This window comes from Oenanthe melanoleuca, chromosome Z, assembly GCF_029582105.1.
Source record: "Oenanthe melanoleuca isolate GR-GAL-2019-014 chromosome Z, OMel1.0, whole genome shotgun sequence".
Taxonomy (NCBI): domain Eukaryota; kingdom Metazoa; phylum Chordata; class Aves; order Passeriformes; family Muscicapidae; genus Oenanthe; species Oenanthe melanoleuca.
Window position 1 is genome coordinate 61,587,512 of NC_079362.1, and position 26,904 is coordinate 61,614,415.

Genomic DNA, 26,904 nt, shown 5'->3' on the forward strand with positions numbered 1-26,904 from the left:
TACCATTAGCAGATGACAAGAGCTGAGATGGAACCCTGCAAAGATGTTCATCACATCTCTGCTCACAGAAGTTAACTTGGTGGAAAAGATAGAAGCCAATCCCACACAGGACTAAACACCATGTCTCAAATTGTCTCCATCAGAACCTCTACACTTTCCACTCAGCAAGAGCTGACAAAACTACAGCTAGGTTCTAGATGGGACTGCCCTAGCAGATCCATTTGTGCCAGCTGCTAGCATTTAGTCATACATTTCTACCAACCAGTCCATGTTGATTCCAGGTGGATAAAATCTGTCTTACCAAAAGGTACTGCATACCCAACTGCTAAATAAAGTGATTATAAAGTTTTTTTTTCACCCATTCCAGGGAGAGCTAACTGGAACTATAAACCAATCTTTTCATATCTTTAGACAGTTGACACTCTTTTCTCCTCTGCCTGTCCTTTTCTTCTCTTTTCCTTTCCCTCACCCTCCTCCACTACCAAGAGATAAGTCTTTTCAGTCCTAACTGGTTCGGACAAAACAGCTTTCAAGTCCTAGCCAGTTTTTTTCCTATTAAAAGCTGAAGATCATCTACCATTCATAAACAGCTTTATCTGAATTGCATTCTCTCTCTGAATCCCATCACTTTGTACGGTTTTAGGAGGCTGGCAGATTAATAAACACAGGAGAGTTCAATCTCTCCTCATAGCACATTGCATTGCCAGTACTCCTGGACACACAAAGCAAAGAGCTTAACTAAACAGTCCTGTTACCAGTCTTTCGCCATCAGCTGAATTTACTGGAAGTTTTTATAAATGAAAATTTTATTGTGAATGTTTATTACTGTACACGTACTGGAAAATATGGATGGAAGCATGAACATGTCTAGTGCTGGAAAATCAATGCACAGGGTATTTACTCTGCATAAACTCCTACAGCTCTGTCACCATGGCGAGCTAAGATGATGTGTTTTTTTGAAGTGACCTTTTTGCATCATTGGTACAAACCTCTTACACAACCCAACCTCTACATTAGCTGAAGTAGATGAGAAGGAAGAAGCAGGAATTACCACATCACAAAGTTATTCTTTCAGAGAATGCCACCTTGTCATAGACCATTTTGCACTATCAGAATTCAGTTATTTACCAAGCAACAGACAGAAATGCATATATCGCACATATATAAATATATATAGGCATATGAATGGGCTCACTAGGTAAGCACACATGAGTACAGAAAAAAAGAGTGTAAACAATTTCACTTAGCCATAATCAAAAACCTGAGGAGCTTTTGCTAGAAAGGAATTCCCTGGGCACTGCTGTACAAGCTGGGAGATTTAGAAAAAGGGATGCAAAAGAGTCGCAGCCCCCATACAGCATAACCCAGCTGTCCCGGAGGCAGTGACCCTCGAAGCTGGGCTCAGCGGAAGATCAGCAGCCAGAGGCGAGGACAGAGAACAGGCTCTGCGTGAGGCAGAACTCCCCGGGCTGCCTGCCCGTGCCGTTTGCCGACGGGGATTGCTCGTGCTCAGGTGGCCCTGCAGCCACTGTCCCTCCGGGCCACAGACAAGTCCCGACCCCTGCCCCTACCTGCCCCTACCTGCCCCGCAGCCTGCCGCCGCCCCGGGGGCTCCCGGCGGCTCCGGCGCCAGGGCCTCGCTGCAATTCGCCGCCGGGGAGCCCCCGCCCTTCCTCCGCCGCTTAAAGCGCGGCGGGCCCGCCGCGGAGCACATCCTCCTGCACAGGGGAGCGGCCGTGGCCTCACGCCTCCGCGGCGGGTTTATTTTTAGTTTTGGTTTTTTTTTTTTTTTTTTTTTTTTTTTTTTTGGCCTACTGAGTTTTCATCCCAGTGAATTTGGGGCAGCTTTGCTTTGCCTTTGGCCCCGTCGTTGCTGGACTAGCCAGCTGTCCCGCAGAGCTGCTCCGGCCCGCTTGAGGCTTCCTCAGGTGCGATCCGGGCCGAGGCAGTGGAGCGCGGCGGCGGCACCATGCCAGCCACCTTCTCCGGCCGGTGCCTGCGGCGCCTGCTGCTGCTGCTCTGTATCAGCCTTTCGGGTGGAAACCTTGCAGGTAAATGTAAACTCTCCCCGGGCCAGACCCCCTCCGTGTCGGGCGGGCCGGAGCGAGGTGGACCGGAGCAGCGCCTGGGAGCAAAGGTCCTCCTTGCTCCGCAGCATCTCCCCGGCTCTCGGGGGGACGTAGCGTTGCCCCGGCACGGCGGCTGCCTTTCAGCTTTGCCGATGTGAGCGGCTGAGACATTTCGTTTCCTCGGCGGCTCCGACCCTCCCCGGTGCCCCTGTCTCCCTCAGCGGTGGGGCTCTCGCCGTGCCCCGGCCCCGCGGTGGTGGGCGGCGGCAGGTGGCCAGAGCCGCGTCAGATCGCCTGTCCCGTCGCCTCACCACCGTCTCCCTCACTTACGAAAGGGTTTATTAGTTCGCAGGTGCAGGATTGGGAAGGTGTGGTGTTCTGCCTTGTTTCTGTCCTGTCCTTACTGAGTAAAGCATCTAAATGCTGCAAAAACCCCGCAAAACAACTAAAAACTACCCATAGATCGATAGATTACGCTACTAAGATATCAGTGTGCCACATGGGTTATGGGGGTGCTCCATGGGATTTTGTATTGCGTTTTTAAATGCAGCATTTAAAAAATCCATGAAGAAGGAGGGCCTTCTAGGCCCCATTCCTCCTTTAGAGGCTTTCAGCAGTTCAGGACTGCTGCTTCTTAGGAAATACGATCTTATTTCTAAAACTAGTGGATTTCTAGTAATATTTTCGTCTTTTTGAGGCATTGCAGAGTAGTAGAGAATGATTGATTGTAGTAGGAATTACCAGAATGCTGGTGTTAGCTATGCTGGGTGAGATTCTCGGAGGTTTTGCCAAGACCAAGAGTTCTGCTCTGTGTATGTGTGCATACACATGCTTGTATGTGAACATCAGTGCTGTGACTTGAATTCATTGTGGTTTAGCTGCATTTTCCATGTGTGAAATGCAGGCAGTTAAGTTTTCTTCTGCCTCTGTTGCACGGTCCTAGTACCGAGAGGACCAGTACTGTTCCTTAGGCGGTGGTACCTTCTGTAAAATTTTTAGTAGTTTCACATAATGCGAAAGGAAACATGCTTTGCATTTCTCCAGTCACGTTTGAAATATGTATTTAAGTATGTACACAGACACAAATCTATTTGTAGTTACTAAGTCTTTAAAATGCGTGTGTATTTCTATACACACAGAGCTTGGAAGTCCTTTCTAACTGTTTACTTCATTGAGAAGTTTTTTGAGTGCAAGTGGTGTGAGACTTGTAGGAATGTGTGAGTCAGCAAGGGCTAATTGCCATAAGATAATTATTTTTGATAGCTGTTAATGCTAAAAACCATACTGATAGTGGCTGAAACAATTTTAAGTATATGTAACACTGTTGGTGAAATGATAGCCTCTCACAGGACTAAAACAAACCAAACAAGTGAATCAAAGAGCAAAACTTTCTTTGTATTTTCAAAAATTCCACAAATCTACCATCTTCCTAAAGTGGTGGCTATAGCCTGGTTTATAGGAGACATCAGAAATAAGCCACTAGGTTTAGTACTTTTCATCTGTATCGAGTGAAACTCTTGTTGTCCAGATTTCTATTAAATGTTTTTATAGTTCTATAAATTCGATAGGGAGGCATTATACTGTGACTTCTGTGATGATTTAAATTAAAAAATAGTAGTTTATTCTTTCATTGGTTATTAAGTAAATATGTATAAAGCTAGTTGAGCGCAGGGACTATCTACACAGCTGCAGCAAAAGAAGTTTGTCACGTGAAGGGAGAAGAACTTAAAACTGTTTTCCAGTGCAGTCCAAAAACTTTGTTTTGGATTTGTGAGGGTTCTTCAACCCAATAATTGCAGTAAAAGTATGCAAAGGGAGCACTTGCTACACAAGGATTGAGTTGCAGACAGGTGTATTACATAGTCTGCAGCTGACCAGGCAGATGCTCAAAAAGACGTATTATATTTTTATTTTCATACAATATCTTGAAGATATTTATTCAGTTCTTCTTATCTTAGTCATGTAATTTTTCAGTTAATTGTTTTGGAAAAATCTAAACTGTTGCTTTTGTTTTACATTGAGTTAAGTGTAATTTCTAAGTGTCAGAACACTGTTGTTCAGAGCTTACTGCTTTGTTTGGTTACCTTTGTCGTTGTCTAATTTAGTGGCAGCAAGTGCTGCCAGATTGATTTAGGAAAAGCAATCCTACCACATCTCATCTTTCACCTGCTGGTCCTGAAGAATTCAAGGAGCCATGAGTGTAGAACACACCTCATTCCTTACAGACTTTACTTCCAAGTTGGGGTTTTTCTGGTTTGACCTGAGGGAATGGCTTTTATCATGTATTTGGAAGGTCTTAATGTTGATTCTCTGATGTCACTGTGGCATTAGGAGGTTCTGGTGGCTGGTTTTGGATGCTACTGAGTGCATGTGAGCTTAAAAAGTGTATGATTGATATTGCACGATTGATATGTATGATTATATTGCACAATAAAATAGAGACATTAAATTAAACCAAAATTTATTTCAGTCTTTTCTTACTCAACTGTTTTTTTTTTTTTTTTCTGGCTAAAAGAGAGCAGATATTTAGAAGATTTTTAAGCCTGAAATTTCTCTGGTGATATTACACCTGTACTTTTTTCCCCAAAATAGTGACTGCCACATGAACCAGAGGTAATTTAGAACACTAAATTCATGATATCATGCTCCTGCCTTTTTCTTCCTGCATGGAAATCAAGGAAATGAGCTCTACAAGCTACCACACTGTTGATTAAATCTAACACAAAGCAATTATAGGCATGCAGCCGTGACTCAGTAGTTTGAGAAGTTATTCTGTGTGACTTGCTTAGATCATTCCCTGTCTATATGACACTATTGAGGCAGTGCTGGCCCATCTTGATCTCCAGTGCTATTCAGCCAGTGTATATGAGAGGAAGAGTGTGGTGCAATATTACCTCTGTTCCATGTAGTTTGACATATGAACAGATAAGGTGAAAGATCTAGAAGCAAGGGTGACAAAAAAAATACTACTTGACTTCTTACTTGATATATGAATCGAGGAAGAAAGCCAAAATGAGAGCCCTGTTAGTATGCAAACCACATTGTAGCCTTCATTGCAGAGAGATAACAGAGCTGCTGTACAGCTTGGCACTGGCACCTTCTAAATTTATCATCTTTGGGGATTATAATTAATATGCAGGTGATCCATGACATACTTAGAATGCCTCAAGATGCCTCAGATATAAAAATTCATGGATATTTCTTCACTGGTACTATGAATATCAGAAAAATAATAGCTCTCTCTGCTTAGTACTTCTGTCAGGCAAAGAATAAAACTCAGTCTTCTTACTGTCTGGCTCATAAGCCAGAATATCCTCAGGTTAGATTTTTTAGGTCCTTTTTGTAGCTGAAGGGCTAGGAGGCAACAGCTGGCCATGGAACTGGTGGACTGATAAAAAAGTGGGCTGCTGTTAAGAGCCACTAATGCTTAATTCTTTTGGTCATATCTTCTGACTGCTGTGTTTTACTCTTGATCCGAACTGGATGATGGGCAAATGGAGACAGTAGATGGTGTAAGCCAGTCATGGCTGTGGTGGAGTAATAACTGTGTGCTGGAGGTAGCAGTGCAAAATCTGTAGGCTGTCTATGCCTGTTAGTGCTGAAATGGGGTAAGAGTGTTAGTAATGTTCATTTGTAGGAAATAGAAGAGTGCTGAATTCAGCTTCTACAGAAGGCATGTGGTTCTCAAGTCTGAATGCACAAAATATCATGTGGCTTTTCACTGTTCACTTGAGAGTTGGACTGGATCCTTGTGGGTCCCTTTTAATTCACAATATTCTGTGATTTTTGTGATCTGTACATCCTTGTTGTTGTCTTGAGTATCCAGAAGAGTTCATGATCCAAATTCCACCCCCCTCCCTAGACATTAATTACAAAGGCAAAATACATGTCCTCTTTTCGTTATGTGGCTGAATCACTTTCTCTGAGTGCTGTAGCATTGGAATATGTCCTAGAATACCTTTCTTTGTCAGTGAAGATAGTTGATAGAAAATAAACACTAGTTCTGGCGCCCAAATGTAGAAATAAAGGAAAGAGGAGACATTTCCATTCCTTTAAAACGCATAGATGTCTTGGATTCTTAAAAGAGTGACACAACTACTAACCAAGTCCTTTGTGTCTTCCATTGCTGTTCTTTTTCCAGTCAAGAACTTAAAGCAAACTAGAGTCTTAACTGGTTCCTGTAAAAACTGTATTGTAGGAGGAGGGTCAGATTTGCAGTGGTACTGAAGAAATTTAAAAATAATTGTTCGTATCACATGTTGACATTAATGTTTGATGCAGATGTCTTTTCTTTTGCTTACTGAGGTGCTAGTGGAAGCAAAGGAGGTATGTTCATCACACTAGATTTGTAAGGTTGTAATGAAGTCCTTACTCTATTGGAAAATCTCATAATCTATGTTAAAATTAATTGCCCAGTGGCATGTGGTGTTTTTAAATGCATGAATAAAACAGGATGTGATTACAGCAAAAAAGTTGCTGGAACATTCTGAGGAATGGCTTTGCCTGGCTATAAGCTAACTGCAAGAAAAAACTCTGTACAGAAGTTGATGATGAAATAAATATTATCACCATTCTTTTTTTCTTGCCTAAAATGAAAGAAAAACAATTGTTGTGTAATTTTTAATGTGTATGCTCAGAACTTGGGGAGCAAAATGGGTGAGAGGATGAGGTGTGGATGTTCTACTGGAATTATTTTCATAGTTTTCATAGATTTTTCTAACTCAAAGTTTCTTTAAACTTTTTTTGGTGTTTTTTTTGTTTTGTTTTGTTTTTTGGTTTTGTTTTTTTTCAGATCCAGCTATGACAACACAAGATTCCAGTCAGGCTCAGGTGAATTTTGTGACTAAGACACAAGTTGGACGTGAATCATCTGGTAATTGTTTTATTTCAATACAATTAAAACTATAGTCCTTTTTCCTGTTTATATTTGTTTGTCATATAGAGTTTACATTTTCACATATAAGTTTCTTGAAATATAATTGTGACTTTTTGGAATAAACAGAAGTAGATATAGGTCTTTTAAAGCCACTGCAAGAGCTTGAGTGTCGTATCTCCAGAGCTGGGGAAAGCTGCCAGTTTCATGACCTGCTGCCCTTAGGCATTTTTGCCTTAAAAAGCAGGCAATGAATCTGGAGGTCGGGCAGCACCCAAACTAGTACCACTGGAGGGAGTGTGTATTCTAGCCTTTAGGCATGATAATTTTTTAATCTGAAAGTTTCATATGCCTGTGTGTTAATGAAAGATATAAAAACCATACTTGCATCACTGTGCCTGGTAGCTTAATCTTTCTTAATTATGACTATGTCAAAACTGCTTGTTGTTCCTTATACCTTAATTGTATTTTTAACAGGGAGCTGACAAAAAGTTCCAGGCAGGACAAGAAACCAGTGATTGTTGGTTCTACTTCTTTCTCCATAAAGATCAAAGGATCAGAATTTCAGTATTGTCCCAAAGCTCGTGTTGATTAGTGCAAGTCAAACATGAGCTGAGTTATATTTCTCTGTGAACTCAAGTTCTGGGAAGTTACTTCACCTACAAGTTGGGCATTTTTTTGAGATAATGGTATTTATCTAGTGTTAGTACAATGTGAGAACCAGGAATGCAATAGCCAATAGATTCAATAACTGTCTACATACACAAACACACACAAACATATATGGAATGTAGAAGGAGTTTAATATAAAATGACATCATCTGAATATTTTCATTTGATGTGTGAATTGAGGAAGAAAGTCATTATGAAAATCCTGTCTGTTGCAAGACATTTTCAAGGCTGTCTAGTTTTTTTGTGGCTGGTTCTACCATATGAACTAGCACTGGTGCCTTCTGAATATGTTGTGAGGGATTTTGGTCAAAAAAGCAGATGATGCATGTACTGGACTGACATAAACTCAGGTGGTCCATGACAACTCTGGCATGCTCTCTGAGTGTTTGCCCACACAGGTAGGCTAAGATCTGCCAGAATTTTTCAGCCTTGATATTTTTTCCCAGGAAAATACTTGGACTAGTTTACTTCTCTAAAGGGCAAAGATCAAGGCATGTGTTCCTGTCTAAAGCCAACAGGACTATTGTCTACTGCTAAAGACAACTTTGATTTCTCTTCCTATAAAGCCATTTTGTACTGTCAGTTAAGATTAACAACTTAACAACAATTTATTGTCACCAGCACCAAATTAAATAGCCTGAAGTTTTGTGCTTCCGTATCAGCCACCTTAATATACAGCTTTATTTAAACTGATTGAAGCTTGAGGGAAAGTATGAAAATGCTGGTGGAGTGAACCAGGCAGAAGGTTCATTGCCTGTGGCACAGAATTCCTTGTGCTGTGAGCTTAACACGATGTTTTCTGAAATTGGCCAACAACTTGAAAAGTCAAGAGTACCTCTGCTTATGCCTTGAGATGCAAACCAGTAGCAAGGACCTCCTTGAGCACAGCCAGATCCTCTTAACTGTAGTTCAGAGGCACGCATCTTTTCCTGAGAGTTCAGTATTTTATGCAGAGGAAGAGAAGGAGTAATTCCAATGTGAGGTAGGCTTTCAGAGGTGCTGTTTCCACTGCACAGTGATCAATTTGGCCACTCAATGCAGCTCTCAGGGGGAAGGCTAAAGCTGTAGCCCAGTTCCTTTGTCTTATCAATTGTGTTTGGGAATCTTTATAATCCATGAACAGGAGATGTAATCAAGCCCCTTTCCTTCTACAAAATCCAGAATAATTTTTTCTTACAATGCTGTGTGACTAGGCAGAATCAGTCTCTAATTACTGTTCATATATTTCTGCAATGCATTATGCAATATTTGACAATAAAATTACTTTCCAAGCATGTAAAAGCATGTGTGGTGTAGAACACTTAGTGTCTGTTTTGGGGTGAAATCTATTTCTTTCTTTTCATCATCTTAATTGAAAGGAGATTGTTATAGCTGGGCTACATCTGTTAGAGCTGCAGCTTATTAATTTGCTTGCTTTCTCTGTTCTTGAAATGCATGGGAACAGATTGTGCTTAGAGTTGCTGTATCAAGCTTTGTAGAGCTTTATAAAAGATCTCGTACTCTCTGAAGGGTATGTGATCTGCAGCCCCACCAAAGAGGAATATTGATAACCGTGCCCCTTGTAAACAAAGGAGAATATTTTTAGGTCAGGTGTATGATGGTTAATATTGGTGTCCTTTCTTTGTAGAAGTGCATTGCCTGCTGTATATCAGAAGTTTTGAGGAGCAGTGAGGGTCTCTGACCGTTTTGGAGTGGACCACAAAATGTTCTTGCCTCTGCATTCATTAAAGCAGCTTTTAGATTAGATCATCTGTCTCTGACTTCCTGGCTGTGTTGTTACATTATAGTAACTTTGGGAATGGCAGCATTCTGTTATCCTGGGGTTTTTGTTGGGTGGGTTTTTTTGGTTGGTTGGTTTGTTTTTTTAAAAATTTTTCTAAAGCTTAGTTCTTTTTCAAGGTCTGGTTTAAAATTTATGTAGTCCTGTATGTGAGCTATAGGTGACTTTTTGAGTCAGGCTGTAAAATTGCTGTGACATTTTCAGATACGACATTCACAAATGCAACATTGATAAAGCTAGAAACCATTATCTAAGGACAGAGTTGCTATAACAACAACCCCACAACATTGCTGCTCTAAGATTATGGCTGCTGACACAGGTCTATAAAAGGATCTCCACAGTAGTTAGCATTTGGCAAGGTTCTTTTTCTCCTTTTGAGATAGTTATATTATAACAATAATTGCCAAACCATATTGATACTACTTAGTGATTACTGACATAGGATAGCTTAACTTTTTCTGCCCAAACCTTGATAGGTCCAAATGTTGCCGTACAAGAACTCAAGCCAGCAGGCAAGGAGAACTCGAATAGTGTCTCAGAGCATGAGATGGTCCTAATTGGTGAGTGTTACTTTTTTGTCTTCCAATTATTTTATATTGAATGTGAGTGCAAACAAACTTCCATATGAGTTGTAGAAGTATCTAGAATGGCAAGTTTTTGATAAAGTGAAGATGTTCACGGTGAGCATATGATGAGTGTGATGAGCCCAGTAAAAGGTAAGTACATTTATGCTATTAAGTTATCTCTTCTAATAATAACTATTTTGCAGTGGGGAATTAGATTCCTGCTTTTAATAAAACTAAAAATTAAGCTTTCTTCCTCCAGATCAGTTGAAATCATAGTTTATTTGCATGAGTGAATCCACTTGGAGAGACCACGTAAGCTAGGATACTTGCTGAAGAGCAGGTGTTAGCTTAGCAACATTTCAGGAGTTAAGGCATGAAGAACAGCAAAAATAAACCCGTTCCTAAAGTACATATGAAGTTCCCATTTGCCAAATAATATTCTAGAATTAATTTTTTGGATAGCTGGAGAAACTGATCTAACTGAAGTGTCTCTGGAAGATTTGCAAAGTACTGGCATGATATATTTAGGGATGTAATCTTGCAGCATTTATGTTGCATTTTCTTCTAGTTGGAAACTTAAAGTACTGTGTGTTTTTGATTCTGGTATCTGCACTCTTAGTCCAGGGATGCCCCAGACATTTTTTGACCACCAAATACTGCAGTGTACATCTAGAATTGAAGCGAGGCATGGATAAATTTTCTTGGAGTACTTAGGTGGCTAACCACACTTCTATCTAGAAGGTCTGAAAGAAAGGGCCAGTTATGAAATAACATGTCAGTGCTAATGGCTAAACAATATCTAAACTGTTTTATTATAAAAGGCTGTTTGTACGGGTCAGAAAAGATCTTTACTGTTATCTTTTTGGTTATGCTTTTTTTTATGCTCGTGAACCTATGCTCATGAGAAGCAAAAAACTGGTAGGTTTTTCTACACTATTGGAATATTTTCCCACTGTGGTTGTACTGACTTGCCAGGAAGGCAAAGGCATCCCTAAATGAATTTGAAGAGGATTTGATGCAGCTTGAGTAACTCTAGCATGAAAGGCCTGATCCAACAATGTTAAGGTTGTGGATTTTATCAATAGCTTCTCTAGCAATAGGATATTCCTTTGATCTCACAGTATCATGAAATCTGCAACTGGTTAAAATCCAGATAGTTATAGAAACTTATCTTAACTCTTCTTGACGTTAATAATATACTTTTCTATGTACATCTTAAGTACTTAGTATTTTTGTTTGGATTAAATAATGTAAAAGCTTAAGTCTGTCTCATAAGTCTCTCTTGCTCTCAGTGAAATGAGTCTCTATGCTTCTATATTAGAGCCTGTTAAGGAGTTTACCTACAAAATGAGAGTGTGTTATTTTTGTAAAGGGATATGTATTTTAAGTTGGTTATGATTTAAGAAAATTACTGTGAAACTCTGATTTTGCAGGGGCTTTTTTCCACTGAAGCATATAAAGAGCACCTATCTCCCCTGTAATCCTGTATATGTAAACACAGCCTCTGAAGCTTTTTTGCTCAAAATAAGGAAATGCATTTTTTTATTAAATATTTTTAAACTTCTTATAGGTACTTCACTGGAAAAAAAAATCTCTTTGCCCAGTCCAACTAAAGTTGACCTTACATGCAAATTAGATAACAGTTCCCATTTGGAAAATCCCCAAGTGACTTGGAAAAAGGGGAGTGAAACAATCAGTCACACCAGTAAAACTCCGAACAGCTGGACTATCCAGTAAGTAGCATTCTTTACACTGTGATTTGCAGATTCTAATGTGTTACCGTGTTATGTGCAGTGCCCAATGCTAGTAATGTGTATATTGGAAAAGGACAAATACTAAAGTTAATCAACATATAAGTTGCTAGAAAGGAGTAGGGTTGCAGATACCTCAAGCCTGGAGGAGGAGCTTGTATTTTTCCTCTAGTGCACAAAAAGCAAAGTTTTTTTTTAAAAAGAACACAGAATAAGGAAAGAGTTCCTTGAAGTCAAATAATTCTGCTCAGTAAGTGAAATAATAAGCAGTCTGAGATTAAAATATTTTAGCAATTTCTGTTTGCACTTTCTCATTTTCCACATGCTCTTTTCCACCTCATTGCTGCTTTGCAAGAGTCTGGAAGGCATCAGTGCAAATTTTCTTCATAGTTAATAAATGATAGAAGTGAAATTTACAGTGAAGATATTTTGAAGGTTTTCTTATGTCTTTCAGACCTCTACAAAAACTCCAAAAGTGTTGTAGAAGCCTTTTTACAACTGATAGTTTATTGCTGTTCTTTAAAATTAGGTCAATTATACATTCTAACTGATTGCTCTATACAGTTGATTTCTGTATAGCTTTAAGAGCAGTAATACTTTCCTAAAATGTCTATTGTAGACAATGAGAATGTAACTGTCACTTCCCTGATACTCCATATACACAGACATGTAAATCTTTTTCAAAGTGACAGTAAAATCTATAGTTTATAGATGGAGAAGATGCTGGACTTCATTAGATGAAAACTCTTTAAAGCTATTCTTTGTGTTCAAGAGATTACTGAAATGGTTTGTTCTTCCTAAACCCTACATAGGATTGATTTGCTTCATCGTTCACATGGTGAATCCATGTCTAATTCAGTAATCTGTAGATAATGCTGCATAAAGGTGCCTTCTGTCAGCATGAAGGGTGAAAATGGTGGTTATCCAAAGCGTGCTTCTGCTTTTGCGTTTTCTTAAAAATGTTGCACCGTTTCTGCATTGGTACTAAACATGAATCTTAGCATTTCAATGATAGTATGTTCTTTTCTCCATTACAAATCCTTGCTGTATTCTCTTGAGTGCTAATTAGCAGTCACTTGTGGTGGTACAAAAAGAAAGTATAAAAAAAAAATCTTTTTTTTAAGAGTGACCGTCTCAGACAGCAGTCAGCTGGGAAGTTACACTTGTATTCTGAAAGCTGAAAAAGAAATCAGTGCTATGTTTCATTTGCAAGGTAATGTATTTAATTTAAATTTCTGTTTCAGCTGTCCACTGCAAAGCTGTATTAATAATCTTTCTGGCTAGTAGGAAAATTGAAACGTAATTTAATAAATAATGGCTAATACAGTCAGGCTAAGTGAGAATAACTATCAAAGTAATTTCTGTAGTGTGGATTGAAGAATTTTGAACAAAAAACTAAAATCCCTTAATAAAATCTAGTACTCAAAAGAGCATACAAGTCTGTTTTTTGCCCTCTTGAGTGAGTTCCCCTTCCTTCTCCATCTTTGCAGCACATTGCACTTTCTGGGGCATGAGAATAAAGGATGGTGTCTCAGATAAATTTCTTCAAAAAGCAGAGCCAGTAATTTGCAAGTTGAGTCTGAGATTTGATGTTAAAGTGAAGTAATGGTTGGTAAAATGGAGGCAGGACTTCTAAAATTTCGTTTGTATTTCTGAAATTGCATTACTGCTTTAGTGCTTCTTTTATTCTGTAATAGTATAGGAATAGTACTTAGATGAACAACTAGTGTGCTTCATTGGGCAGTATGTGTGCCCTTTCTTCTGTTTTGTTTCCTCCAGTAATGTTAGTGTGGAAGTAGTAAGTGAAATTCAGTTGCATGAAGATGTGTGGAAATGATAATAGAAGCTGCTGAGCTGATGAATAACTCTAATGGAGTTCCTGCTTTCTCTATTCCTACCATCCAAATTTTGCAAAGAGCAAGGCAAGCATTTCATATGTGAGGGCTGATATGGGAGAGATTTTTCCTAAATGCAGGCTCTGAGAAACCCTAACTATTCAAATAATTACCCTAACCTCAGCTAAATTAAGCAGTGGGGCTCCCTAATTCTTCAGCTGCAAGCTGCCTTTGTTCAGTGGGATATCTACTGAGGAAAATTATGTGGGTTGAAATGTCAAATATTGATACCTGCTTTCAGACCTTCAGGCAGGAGAGACAGTGAGAGGCAGGAGCTTGCAGTGCTGAATAAAGACAAAGTTGTAGTTTATTCAGGCCTTTTCATCTCTAAAAAATAATTATGTATTTTTCTTGTCAACATGTGGGTAAGGTTTTGTTGAGTAGCTAACCAAGTCGGTGTAGATAGAAAAAACTCCAAGGAGACCTTATTTTTTCTATCTACACAATAACTATTACAGTAAGGGCAGCAATGACTCAATAGGAAAGTCATCTTTTCCAGAACAGTGCATAAGACTGGTTGATTTATTATAAGAAGATCAGAGAATTGCTGCATGATGGTTCAATGCTACCACTTCTGATGCTGTAAAAAGTATTGGCTTGATGCTTTTTGAGATTAATGCAAGAATGAAGGAGATGGGGAAAGAGAAGTCCTTGAATCTTCCAGTCAATAATGCAGGGAGAACAATTTTCAAACTGAAAGATGAGTAATGTGTTGGTATAGACTCAGTAGCTTAAGTCATCACTGCTGTAACTAACTGCAATAGCTTTTCCACAAGGCAGTTTGGGATTATTAGATGTGCTAGCTTCTCTTCTCCTTCCCCCTGATTCCTGGCCTGGCATAACCCCTCTGATTCTGAGGAGTTACGTTTTTACTCAGGTTTGCAGAAAACAGTGAGGTATTTACAGGAAGCTCAAAATAAATACAGAGGACATTAATGGGTATTTTAATATGTTATGAAGTGCTGCTAGCTTCTAAAGGGGTAGAATAGATTAATTTCTTTGCCCTTTGTTCAGGGACCCTTAAGCAGCAGTTGAGGTATGTGCACTGTGAAATACCTCTGGTTTTTAAAACTGTGGAAATCTGACTGATGTACATGCTAGTGCTGACACCTGTCTATTTGTTTCTTCAAAAGTTGGCTTTGTCTGTGCAGCAGAAGTATTTTGTCACCAAGTTGGTGTGATCCACTTGCAAAAATACTGTGACAAGCCTTGCATGTGTTTAAGGGTTAACTGTTACCGCGCCAGATCCCAGAACTTCATTAATGGATATTCATATCCTTAATCATCACTGATAAGGTCACATCTATTGCTGGTATGCCTAGAGCTGAGCTCTGCCAGTCAGTGTGGCTAAATCTCTGACTGCCACATAAGCTTGTTGTGCTGGGTGTGCGGGGTGTTTTTATCCCAATCTACTTGTGGGTCCTCTTCCCTAAATTGCAAGGGGGATTGCAATTAGTGAGGTCATCCCTTTTAATGACAGCAGAGAAGATACTCTCTGCCAGTACTATTTAAAAGGACAGTGTTTCATGATTAAAACATACACATTTGGAGTGAGAACTTTACTAATAAAGAATCTTGATGAATGATACAGCAGATTCTGAGACTGGAAGCTGTTCTTATTAACAAATTGATTTCAATTTAATTCAATTGAATACACATGAGAAGGAGACATTTTTAGGGAAAAATAATTTGTGTTCACCAGTCAGGAAGGGGAGAGAGCAGGAACAATCTTAGCTTATATCAAATTGTTCATTGTAATTGCTGAGAAGTAGAGCAGTGAAACTTGAAGTAAAATTTAAAATGCATGGATCTGCGGCAAATATATTGGTAAGCATCCTAATAAAGAGTGAAAGGATGGGGAAGGGAAAATACATACTTCAGCATAGTACATTTGCTAAGCTCTAACAGTGTCTGTGGGACAGTCTCAATACATTCAGTAGGCTTTCTGGGCACATGCTTTTCAAAGCTTGTGGGGCACAAGCAGTTACAATGGCTAGCTAAGACAAATAGCTCTAAAGCTAAACTGATCTCTTGTTTCTTGTTGTCTTTATTCTGTCCTCAGCAAGATTGGACCAATAGTCCTTTTTATTGGCATGCACCCAAAAGTCATTGCTTCAGCTCAGAAAACGTTTGTAATTACTAATCTCTGTCAATCTGCAGTTTTGGTAACAGAAAAGTTCTCTGTATGTTCAACTTATCAGATGCAATTGTGTATTGGCTGAAACACTTCTAACAGTTTCTGCAGATTGAATGAGGTTGCATGAAAATTGTTTGTTTCTAGTGTACTAGAACTGAACTGAAGCATGCAGCTGCCAAGGAAAGGAAGGAGCAAATGGGCAAGGGTAGAAATCAGTCTGGTTTATTTTTGTGGTTTTTTTTTTTGTTGTTGTTGTTGTTTTTTTGGTGGTTTTTTTTGGAGGGTGTGTTTGTTTTTGTTTTGCTTTTGTTTCGTTTTTGTTCACTTGATGTTTGGTATTAATAACTTTCCTCTAGTCTTCTACACAGATTAAATATCTGAAATAGCAGCCTGAAATGATTCCTCAATTACATCATGTCATGAATAATAGAATCATGAGGATTTTAAGAGGAAAAAATGAATGGGGTATTATAAATGAATACCTAAATGTATTCTTTGTAATACTAATAAAAACCTCTATCTCTCATTTGATTTTTTTTTTTTTTTTTTTTTTCTTCCCTCTTCGTTCTTAGTACCAAAGCTTGAAGGAAAGGAAAAACCTGTAATCACTTATGAAAGAGATAAAGCTGTAATGGTTTGTAAAACTGAGTATAATCCCAAGACTTGGTCCTGGTATATGGCCAATGGAACTGAGCTGGTAAGGTCTCCCTCTGTTGGCCAAGCAAAACATTGTGACAAAAAATAAGTACTTTGTACTTTACTGCAAGCTCCACAAATTGCATTGCCGTTAACTTTATTAGAAATATCTTTATGGAAATGAAAAAAAAACTTTTAATATTTACAAATATTCATTGTAACAGGGATGTAGTTTTTGGTTTGGTTTGTATGTTTCTTTCTTGAAGAGGCCCTGCCATACTCCCAAATCAGATGAGTCTTGAGTGAATTGTTTTTACTGTATTTATACTGGTTATACGACTTAAATCTTGCTACTGGATACAAAAATAGTCTTACAATGGGACATATTTTCACCTGTAAGATGTTGTATGACCCTTTACTTCCCCCAGGTGCAATTCTATTTCTTAGCCTTAGCACCTATCTAGAAAGCATAGCTTCCTAAGACACTTTGGTTTAGCCCTCTTCTGAGCACTGTCATTTGAGAGCCAGTAAATAAATCTGTCTCCTTTATACTGCTGGAGGTTAGCACTGACTTTGAGTATCAGCATATTTCCCAGTGAAGGATATTTCACTGTTCAACTTCCTTGATGAGGCATGTTTTGTGCTTTGGTGAAACCTGTACATTAGATCTGGTGGCCAAGGATGCCTTTGTCATTGGAGAGTCAATAGAGCCAAAGGTGTCTTTTATCTGCTCTTAAATAAACTAAAACAGGTCAGCCAACTTGCCCACTGAAACTGTTTTCCTCCATTGAGTCTAGAAGGAGCTAGGGTGTCCAGCTAAAATAAGTCCTTCCCTTTAAGGTGGGGTAATTGTGCTTCACAAATCCCTTTTTTTCCTAATTTATTGTACATACATATCTATACAGAACTGAATGTTGATTATACTGTTTGGTTAAACACCTTATCATTACATTATTAGGACTTGCAATGTATTTTTTTCAGGTTCCCATTGATAAGATTTTACGTACAGACAAGCTTCAGATTAAGACACCATCTCCCAATGTAAACCGTCTGGAGATACTCAACCTCACCAAGGAAGATAGTGGTGTATATTGGTGTGAAGCTACTTTTGAATTAGGGAACAGTCAAATTAAGTTTGAACTTAAAGTTCTGTCCATTGAGGTACCTCTCAAACCCTTTATAGCAATTGTGGCTGAAGTTGCTGTTCTTTTTACTACTATTGTCCTGTATGAGGTGTATTCGAAAAGGAAAGGAAAAGGTAAGTTTTGATGGCAGTTTTTGGTTGGTTGGGTTGAGTTTTTTTTACTTAATTTCTAGCCTTCTGTTGAAATTACAGCCAAAGGTAGAAAAGTACAACCCGTAGACCATGGTATATGAAGATGTGTCATTTTCACATCTGTATTTTGGATAAAATTCTTTCATCTAAAATGCTGCAATGCAAAGAGCTTTCACTAAGCAATATTCACCCCTAACAGGTTTGATATGGTCCTGGCTTTTATACGAAGGAATTTTGAGGCTATAATTTTTGGAGGAATGCTTAGGAATGGAAACAATTCTTGGTAGCCTTGATGGGAGATTTAGTAAGAAGGAAAAACGCTTGTGTCTAATACAGACCTAAATGTATGTTACCTGTATTTTAAAATGCAGAAAGGTATAAGCCTATATATATATATATATAATATGATTTGTATTAAAATCAGACTAATTAAACATTATCAAAATAAGCTTTTTCAAAAATCTTATTTCAAAATAAGCAACTTGGAGGTAATTCCCTTAGATAAACAAGGTAATTTGAAATAAATATTTAAGAAAGCTAATAAAATGAAAAAATAACATTTTGTTCTGATTAAACAATTACTAAATGTACTAAACACATTTTCTGTTGTTTATTAAATAGATACTTACTTACAATACTTTTTTTGTTCTGCAGGAAGTAAAAAAGAATTTGACCAAATTGACCAACTGTAAGTAAAAATTTTCTATACTGTACTTCAGTATTCTTACATGTTTTTGTGTTGTATAAAATTATACTTTATCGTCCTTATCAATGGGATCAACAACAAAGGTCAGTGTGAAAGAATGGTTTATTATTTTCCTCAACACTTCATAATTTTGGAGTGAACATAACACTATTTTCTACCTGGAACTTGATTTTGAAATTAGGATTTTCTTGTGTGGTTTTTTTTTTTGTTTGTTTTGGGGTTGTTTTTTTTTTTTTTTTTTTTTTTTTGTGAGAGCACCATGCGTCCTCATTATAAGCTCATTGTAGAAGACTGTAACTGCATGGAAATAACTTCTAGGTGAAAGTGTAACCGAAGTGGCTCTGTTTTTTTTTTTCAAAGTATAATTGTCTGTATTAACTTTCATTTCTCTCCTTTGCATGTGGTCAAAGCCTTAACCCATGTAGCTAAGGCTGTAGTTGCTGGGGTGTTGGGAGCTGACAGTGTTGGCTGTTTTGGGGGTTAACTCCAACCTCTCAGGAGATTTCACACTGTGCTGGTAGCTTAGACTTCATGGGCTGTGCTGCTGTAACTAAACTGTTGTCTGCTGTTCGAGGGTCTATACTCCTATGCTATACTTGTCTCTCTGCCTGTCCTCTGAAGCCTGGTTTCCTCAGCCTGTTTATCTCTTAAAACAAGAGGAAAGTTCACTAACAGGTCCTCATTTTAGATATCCAGTCTACTGGTTTTTTTCCCCTTGATCTCTTCTCTCCTGCTGTTTGTTTCCTTTTTCTTCTGAGTAGCTCTTTTTCCCTCCTTGAATTTTTTTTTTGGTGCAGTGACCTTCTTTGTTTTCCTGTGTTGTATTCACTTTCTCATTCCTTTCTTTAGTGCTGAAAATACATTTTGGTGCTTTTACACTTATCTGAACAGACTCAAAGCTCTAATTCAATTACAGAATAAAGTGGGAGTATGTCTTGGGAATATAGTATGCTATTATGCTCCTGAATATTTGGGGATATGCCTTGGGTTGAAAATTGAAAAATTGTCTTTATTGCACAGCCTGCTTCTCATAAACATGCTGAAAATACCAGGATGGTAGCACAGAATAGTGCATTAAAATAACATTTTTGTGCTTGTGGGATGTGGTTTTATACAGCTGCTTAAATTTAATTGTGTAATTCTTAGGTAAACACATATGAGGAAAATTTTTTATTTAACTATGCCCTTCCCCGATTCAAGAACTGAAAGTTGTTTCAACTATTGGCTGTTTAGAAGATGGATCTGTGTACCAGTGAATGGCTCCAAAGGAACACGTCTGGTCTGTTATGTCAGAGGATGACTAATACAGCTGTATTTGGTTGATGAGGCTGTAATTAAATGTCACATCCAGCAGTGTAGTTAGGTGGGAGCCTAGTGAATCACGAACTCTTTTTTTTTTTTAGCAAGAGAATTCGTCTTTATTGTGATACACAGCATAATAGCTAATTGCAGTTATTTCAGGAAAAGACTGGAAATGTTTGTGCTACCTTGCTGTTCACTTTTGGAATTTACCTTTTTTTTTTTTTTTTTTTTTTTTTTTTAATAGTAAATCAGAAGTCACTACTGAGAAACAGAAGTAGTTCTAGGCAGAGAAGTAAATCTGGTTCCTTAAAGGGTAAGTAAGAGATCAGAGTTTACTTTTCTCTTGAGCAGCCTAATATTAGGACAAAGAAGTCCACTTTTCTATCCAGGTATTTTTTTTTTTTTTTTTATGTGGGAGCAATGTAGGAATTAAATCATTGTTTAGACCAAGTAAGATACAGTCAAACAAGAAATCAAGTCCAAATTTTAACCCAATTGTGTTGTCTTTGTCATTGTGATTTATTAGTTCTGCAGTGTTTAAAATGGAACCCAGGTTAATCTGCTTGACTCCTGATCATGAAAGAATCCAGTGAATACCAGGGTAGTTGCAGAGATGCATAAGAGGTGCTGCTATATTCAAAATCCCAGTCTTTCCAGCTGTATTTTGAGTGTCAATTGAGTTTATGGAGGAAGGGTCCTCTGTAATAAAAAGCAGATAATATGACAGTACTGGATAGATGTAGAGGAGTCTGAGAAAGAAGACTGGGCTTAAGAGATGGTGATTGAATGAACTAGTTTTAGAATAAGGAACCAGTGTGTAGTCCCATGAAACCTATATAATGAATTTCCTGATTCTTTTCCCTCTTTATAGTCTGATTATAAGCTGTTTCTACTTTCACTATCTGGAAATGTGAGAGGGTGGTCTATCAGTTGAGGATCAGTCCTACACACACGTGTTTCTCTTCTGCATTTGGCACCTCAGTCTCTCATCTGTAGATGAGAGGTGTAAATGACTTTGCGTTCATGTCACTACTGGTTCGTTCTGACTGTAGGCTGTCTAGTTGAGTAAAGATTATTGCCATACCCTTTGTTTTAAAGAACAGAAGGAAACATATCAGGTAGAGCTCACACAGAGTAACTACTCAGAAAATGATCCAGAACTAAATACTTTCTAAGGTCATATGGTCTCTGTTCCTCTTAGATTTAATCCCAGCTGGCAAGTCAGTCCCATGCAGCCACTTGCTTCTGCTCTCTCTGAGAGAATCAGAGGAATAAAAATGTGTGAGCTTAGGGGCTGAGATACAGCTTAACAGAAGAAGGCAAAAGCTGAACACAGAAGAAAATGAAGGGATTAATTCACTATTTCTTATGGCTGGCAGGTGTTCAGCTGTCTCTAGGAAAGAAGGACTTCATAATGTGTAATAGCTGCTTTGAATTATGACTCTGAATGTGTGTTTCTTCCCCATTTCTCCTTTCCCTATCTTTACGTGCTGAGCATGATGCCCTCTGGGATGAAGAATCCTTGTGTTTAGCTTGGGGCGGGCGTTCTGGCTGTGTCACCTCCCAACTCCTTGTATTCCCCCAGCCTCCTTGCTAGTCAGGGAGAGGACAAGGCCTTGTGACTGTTCAAGCACTGATGACCAATACCTAAAACATTCCTGTGCTATCAGTGCTGTTTCCATCACAAATCCAAATTTAGCACTGTACCATGTGAGGTGAAGAATGTTAACTTTATTCCAGTCAGAACAAGCACACAAGGATTTATCTTACGTTGGATCTGAGGTTCCGTTCTCATAAAGTTCTTGTGACACATAGCACTCAGCCAATAAATAAGGATTCTTCTCTGAGACTAACCTGCTTTGTCTTCATATACAGTGTCCAAGTTTTAATGTCTTAACATGATAAATGCCAGTTCTCTATAACCCCCTGAAAAAAGTTTGTAGGAAGGTGGGGATCAGTCTGTTCTTCCAAGTAGCAAATGATGGAGCAGGAGGAAATGGCCTGGAGTTGTAGTGTGGAGGTTTAGATTGGATATTAGGAAAGCTTTCTTCACTCATGGGTCAGGCATCAGAAGAGGTTGGCCAGGGAGATGAGGGAATCCTCAATCCCTGGGCATTCTCAGAAGGTGTGTGGATGTAGCACTTAGGGTTATGGTTTACTCCTAAATGTGGTGTTCTAAGTTAACAGTTGGCTTGATGTTCTTGGCGATCTTTTCTAACCTAAACAATTCTACTACTTAATTTGCAGATTGGACTGTAAAAAAAAAAAAAAGATGTATTGATTAGAATAAAGATTATTTTCAAACAAATATGGGAAACTACTAAACAGAAAAATAACAGCATTCATATTGTAATAAAATGTGTTTATTCTTTATGGCAGGAGATCTAAGCCAACACAAGTGGAAGTTATTGCAAAGCTACGATGTATCACAAAGAAGATGTATGCAGCTATGGATTTTAAACATTCATGATGTTTTGAAGTAAAGTCCTCTGCATTTGAGAAATAAGATACTTTTAAAATGGTTCTGAAACTGCTCATTTTAGAAGATGATATGGTATATTTTATTTAGACATTTATCTGTAACATTTTACTACTAGCAGTTGTTTTTTTACTTTAGGCTTACTGTTGGTTTATGATTGGTCTGTTGGATTTTTGTATTCCAAACTAGTGTTGTAGTCACTGAACAAAAGGTTAATATAGAGTGGGCAATGTAAAACTGGACTTGTAAGATGAAAATGTATTTCCACCAAAGAAAATGCTTTTTACTAGCTTATGAAGCAAATGTGATGCAACCGTTTTTACCAAAGAAATGGTGAAAGGGGACTCTTTATCAGGACTTAAATGAAACATTGAAAGTTTCAGTTTACTCTGAATCGTAAAATATCTTCATTCTAACTTTTTGTAGCTTCATTCTCAGTTCTACTATATTGTAGTCCTTAGTGGGCTCAGATATTTCAGAGTATATGGAAGAAGTATTGGGGATATAGTACCTTAGACTAACTGCAATGATTCCTTACACTTGAAAAAATTACAGCACTCTTTGGGCCTGCAAAACCAGATTGATTATTATAATTACTATAGAATTCTGAGTTTTTAGGAATATACCTGTATACTTTTTTAATCATACATACTGTCTACTTGGTACTTCTGCTTCTTCCAGCAAACTGGTGTTTCTTAAACTCCTTACAAAACACAGAATGGGTCTTGAGCAGCTAAAATTTTCAGGACAATAGGATAAAGCAGCATGGATACCACTTCTTCTCTTACACAAAATTTTTAACACTTAATGATTTAGAGTACCGCTTTAGAAGAATTAGTTGTCATAATATCATTTAGTTATATTATGCATTCAGCAGTTGAAAAATGTTCAGCTAATAAGAAAACAGTTTGTTATATCAGTTGCCTTTGTTTGAAATAACTAAAACTTAAATTTTGTGAGGAAGAAGTAAAGTGTTCAGAAAAACATTTTGCGGAGGAAAAATGTAAGGAAAAATGCGGCATTTGCAGACTCCATAAGAAAGTGAAAGAAGAAAAAAAATACACAGAATTTCTTTGTACTGTTCATTTTTCTTTGAACATAAATGAATGTAGAGAAAAACCAGGTTTAATGCTCTTCCTTTATTTTTTCTATTTTACTGTTCTTATGGGTTTGAAAAATATCAGAAATCCTATCCTATCCTAAATTGGCTGTTTGTTGGAAATGGGAGAAAAAACCCAGTCTGATGTATGCTTTTTTGTTTTTTCATAATTAATTTTCTAGTTTGAAGAACTACAAGTTAAAGTCCGAATAAGACACAGTGAGAAGTATAAAAGCATTGGGTGATTGTAAGGAGTGAATGCTGATAAAGTTTCCTCTTGCTTAGATACTGTGTTTATTGTATTTTGCCTTGGAGTTTCTATGCAATGTTAAATCCAGAATGCAACTACAGTTTTTATATGAATTTCTTATTGATATAATTTATATTTTTATTGCAGCAAGTAAATGGGGGCAGTTTTAAAATGTACTTCCATATATTGTATGGTAAATTTTAGAGTAGTAATTTGTTTTTTGTAGGCAGTTAAATAGTAAAAAAAAGGTCTTAAGTCTTACTCTTAGATCTTAAGTCTTATTTAGAGATCTAAGAATAATATTCTGAATAAAGCAACATTAATATGTTTTGCTATGGAAATGGAGTGAGATACTGTTTTGAAAAAAGCCCAACACTTAATCAGAAGTGGTTATAATCTTTCTGCCTTCACTTAGCACTCTTACCTGATGTTTTTGCAGTTGGGCTATAAAGTCTTGGCTAACATAGGCAAGTTAAGTCATAAAAATAGATAGTTTTTTGGCATTAGCAGATAAAACCTGGATTAAGCATGGATTTTAGAATCAACACATCTTGTAGGTATATCAGGACTATATTAGTTTGGCTAATATGGCTGCTGAAACTATAGCTTTGCCTTGACCTACCTCTAGCATGTTCTGCTTGCTTTGTCTGAGGGGTTTGGTGTTTATTTTTAGGTTGGTGAATAGTTTTCATCATTGTAAGGGATTTTATTATTTGCATATTCTCCTAGGTTTAAACCCTTTTGGGCTGCCTTGTGGAGGGGAATGACACATAACATTGAATGGTAAATATTAAGTGATTGGCATAGTTAATGGTCAAATTCAAAGGCATAAACTCTACTTTTCTTGGTCCAAGTACCACAAAAAGCTCTGGAAATCTTGAAATTTATCTTTTCAGATGTGTTTTGTATGTTCAAAACACTTCCAATGCAGTTGCTTTATGGCAACCCGAAGACTCTAGGCAGTGATTTATTTAATTTTTTACATCATTCAAGCCAGGAGATACCAAATAAGATCCAAAACTATTGTGAAATGTCCTTCATACAACAGTTGGAGTGAAATGTAAGAATCAAAAAAATCAGTTTTAAGAATAAAATATTAATCTGTAATCCTAACTTAGGTGGATAGACAGAATCTTAACAACTACAACTATTTGGCAAATCTTATCTTCCAGGATTAAAACCTTTTTTTGCAAGAGGGGCTATTTTACTGGATTTTAGACCAGCAATAACCTTGTCAGTTTGTTAGAGGAAAAGGTTGAAATCTGCAAAAGAATCCTGAAGGGCTGTTTCTTAACACTTCAAGGGCTTCACTCCAAATTCTTCCTGCCCTTAGGTCCAAAGTAGACACAAGCAGCTGTGAGACCAAATTCCTAGTGAAGATGCACAAACATTAGAAGAGCTTCCAAACTGGGGGTTCAAATAAACGTGCATTAATATTTCTTTAGTATGGAGACCTAAGCATTGCACTGCAGTTCAACAAAATTGATTAGCTCTAGGTCCTTTGACACATGTAATCCTGGGGAAGAGAGGGAATACTCATCAGTACTGAATCGGCATCCATGTGCATGTAACTCTTTCAGCCCGAGAAAGTTTATAATCTGCCTTTAAGTTGCACCTCAGAACCTTTAAACAGTGACTGCTGAGCAATGAAAGCTGAAAAGAAGCTGACTGGTATCTTAAGGGCAGGGCAGGTTTTTCAGGTGAGTTGTATCCCAAGTGTTGAGCTACCCAGCGTGTGTTGTCTGACCACAGTTCACCGCGTGATGATTCAGTTCTAGCTGGAAGATCCGCAGAGCCAGGATGGTGCAGATACTGAGGAAGAAACCAGTTGAGAATGTTGTAGGGTTGTGGGAAGGAGCTGCATGTTGGTGTTCTGTAGGGCTCCTGAGGGACAGCCAGCAGAAGCTGAAATGACTTGCAATTAGACACGTACAGGAAAGACTGAATGCAAATCTGAAGGAGAAAACATATTTTCAGTTGTACCAGTCAGATGGTAGGAAGTCCTGTACAGCAGCTGAAAACAATCTGCCATTGCTAAGCACTTGGACAGATGAAAGCACGAAGTTAAATGAGGTCTCATAAAATAACTATAAGTTACGTGCTTAGAAAATACTTCTCTGCAGTTTAACAGTTTTGTAGTCTTGTTACTTCATTATACTAGAATGTGCATTTGTAGTTCTTTGTGAAAAAACAAACCAAGTTCCAAACTTTACAGCTTCTGACTGAAGGTCTTGATCTGTCAAAGTTTACTGTTGGCAGTTGTATAATGTTTTTAGTTGTATAATGGTTGTCCTGTCATATCCAAAATTACCTCCTTACAGAAACTTCATTTGTTTTGTTTTTGCATTCAGTTTCATATTTAACCAAAGAGATTTTGGGGGTTTTTTATTACTTATGAAAGTATTTCTATCAACTGCGTTGCTGAATTATTTTTAGATTGACATTAGAAGTTAACAGTGCCTTGAAGGAAGAAATCTGTTTATTGTAGTTAATTCTGTTTTTGTCTTTTATAATATGTTTGTTAAAAGTTTTCCTCTGAACTTGACAGCGAAATCTGTTTTTCTAGTGAAAGACTACTAAGCCTAATGCTTTTTTCATGCTTGCCTTATTTTACATTCTTATTTTATATTCTGTGCTCACTCAACTGTTCCATTGTATTGCTTAAGAAAATTTAAATGCTCTCTGTTTGTTTGATGTATATCCGATAATGAGGATGTTAGTTAGGAATAGTGTGAATTGATATAAGTACTTTAGAAATAACTTCAATAAATTTAACCATAAAGTGTTTCTCTAAGACACTAGGAATGATATCACAAAGTCAAACTCCTGGTTTTAATTTTTTTTTTTTTTTTATTTCTCCATAGCCTCAGATCTTTAGATCCAGACAGCTTGATTACCCAACTGTCTTTACTTAGATCTGTAACCTCCTAGATGCAAATTCTCAAAGATAAAGTAAAATCTGAGTAATTCCTTGTAAAATGCACACACTGCACCTAGCCTAGATTCATACTTTGTAACTTGGACATAAAATTTTGGAAGTTGCATCTGGTGTTTCACTGTAATGGGAGATGGTGCTAAAGGATCTATTCCAGCAGAAGATAGTCTAAATAGAATATTAATTAAACCAGCTAAGTATCACCCTGTATCAATCCTAATTTTTTTTTGTAAAGCACAAGATATCAAAATGCATTTACATGGTGTTTGTTTTCCCATGAAGATAAATCTCTGCACTTGCCTTGGAAATTGAGGTAAACACGTTTTTTTCCCTCCTACTTATCAGTTGAAGGAAGACTAAGGACATTTCATTAAGTTGTCCCCTTCATATAGTCATAAATGCATAATAGGACATTTTGTTAGTACATAAACTGTGCTGTGTTATGTAACATATCCTTGCTCATTACTGTTTTTGTCAA

General features: G+C 37.7%; 1 protein-coding gene across 1 annotated transcript; it reads left to right on the forward strand.

Annotated features, from left to right (window-relative positions):
• Positions 1–1,491: 1,491 nt before the first annotated feature.
• Positions 1,492–26,904, forward strand: EMB (embigin). The gene is made up of 10 exons (XM_056513700.1): positions 1,492–2,051; positions 6,862–6,942; positions 9,871–9,954; positions 11,531–11,693; positions 12,836–12,924; positions 16,316–16,440; positions 17,361–17,637; positions 18,310–18,343; positions 19,908–19,976; positions 22,043–26,904. The coding sequence occupies exons 1-9, from the start codon at positions 1,970–1,972 to the stop codon at positions 19,939–19,941; spliced, it is 969 nt and encodes a 322-aa protein (XP_056369675.1). The 5' UTR covers positions 1,492–1,969; the 3' UTR covers positions 19,942–19,976; positions 22,043–26,904.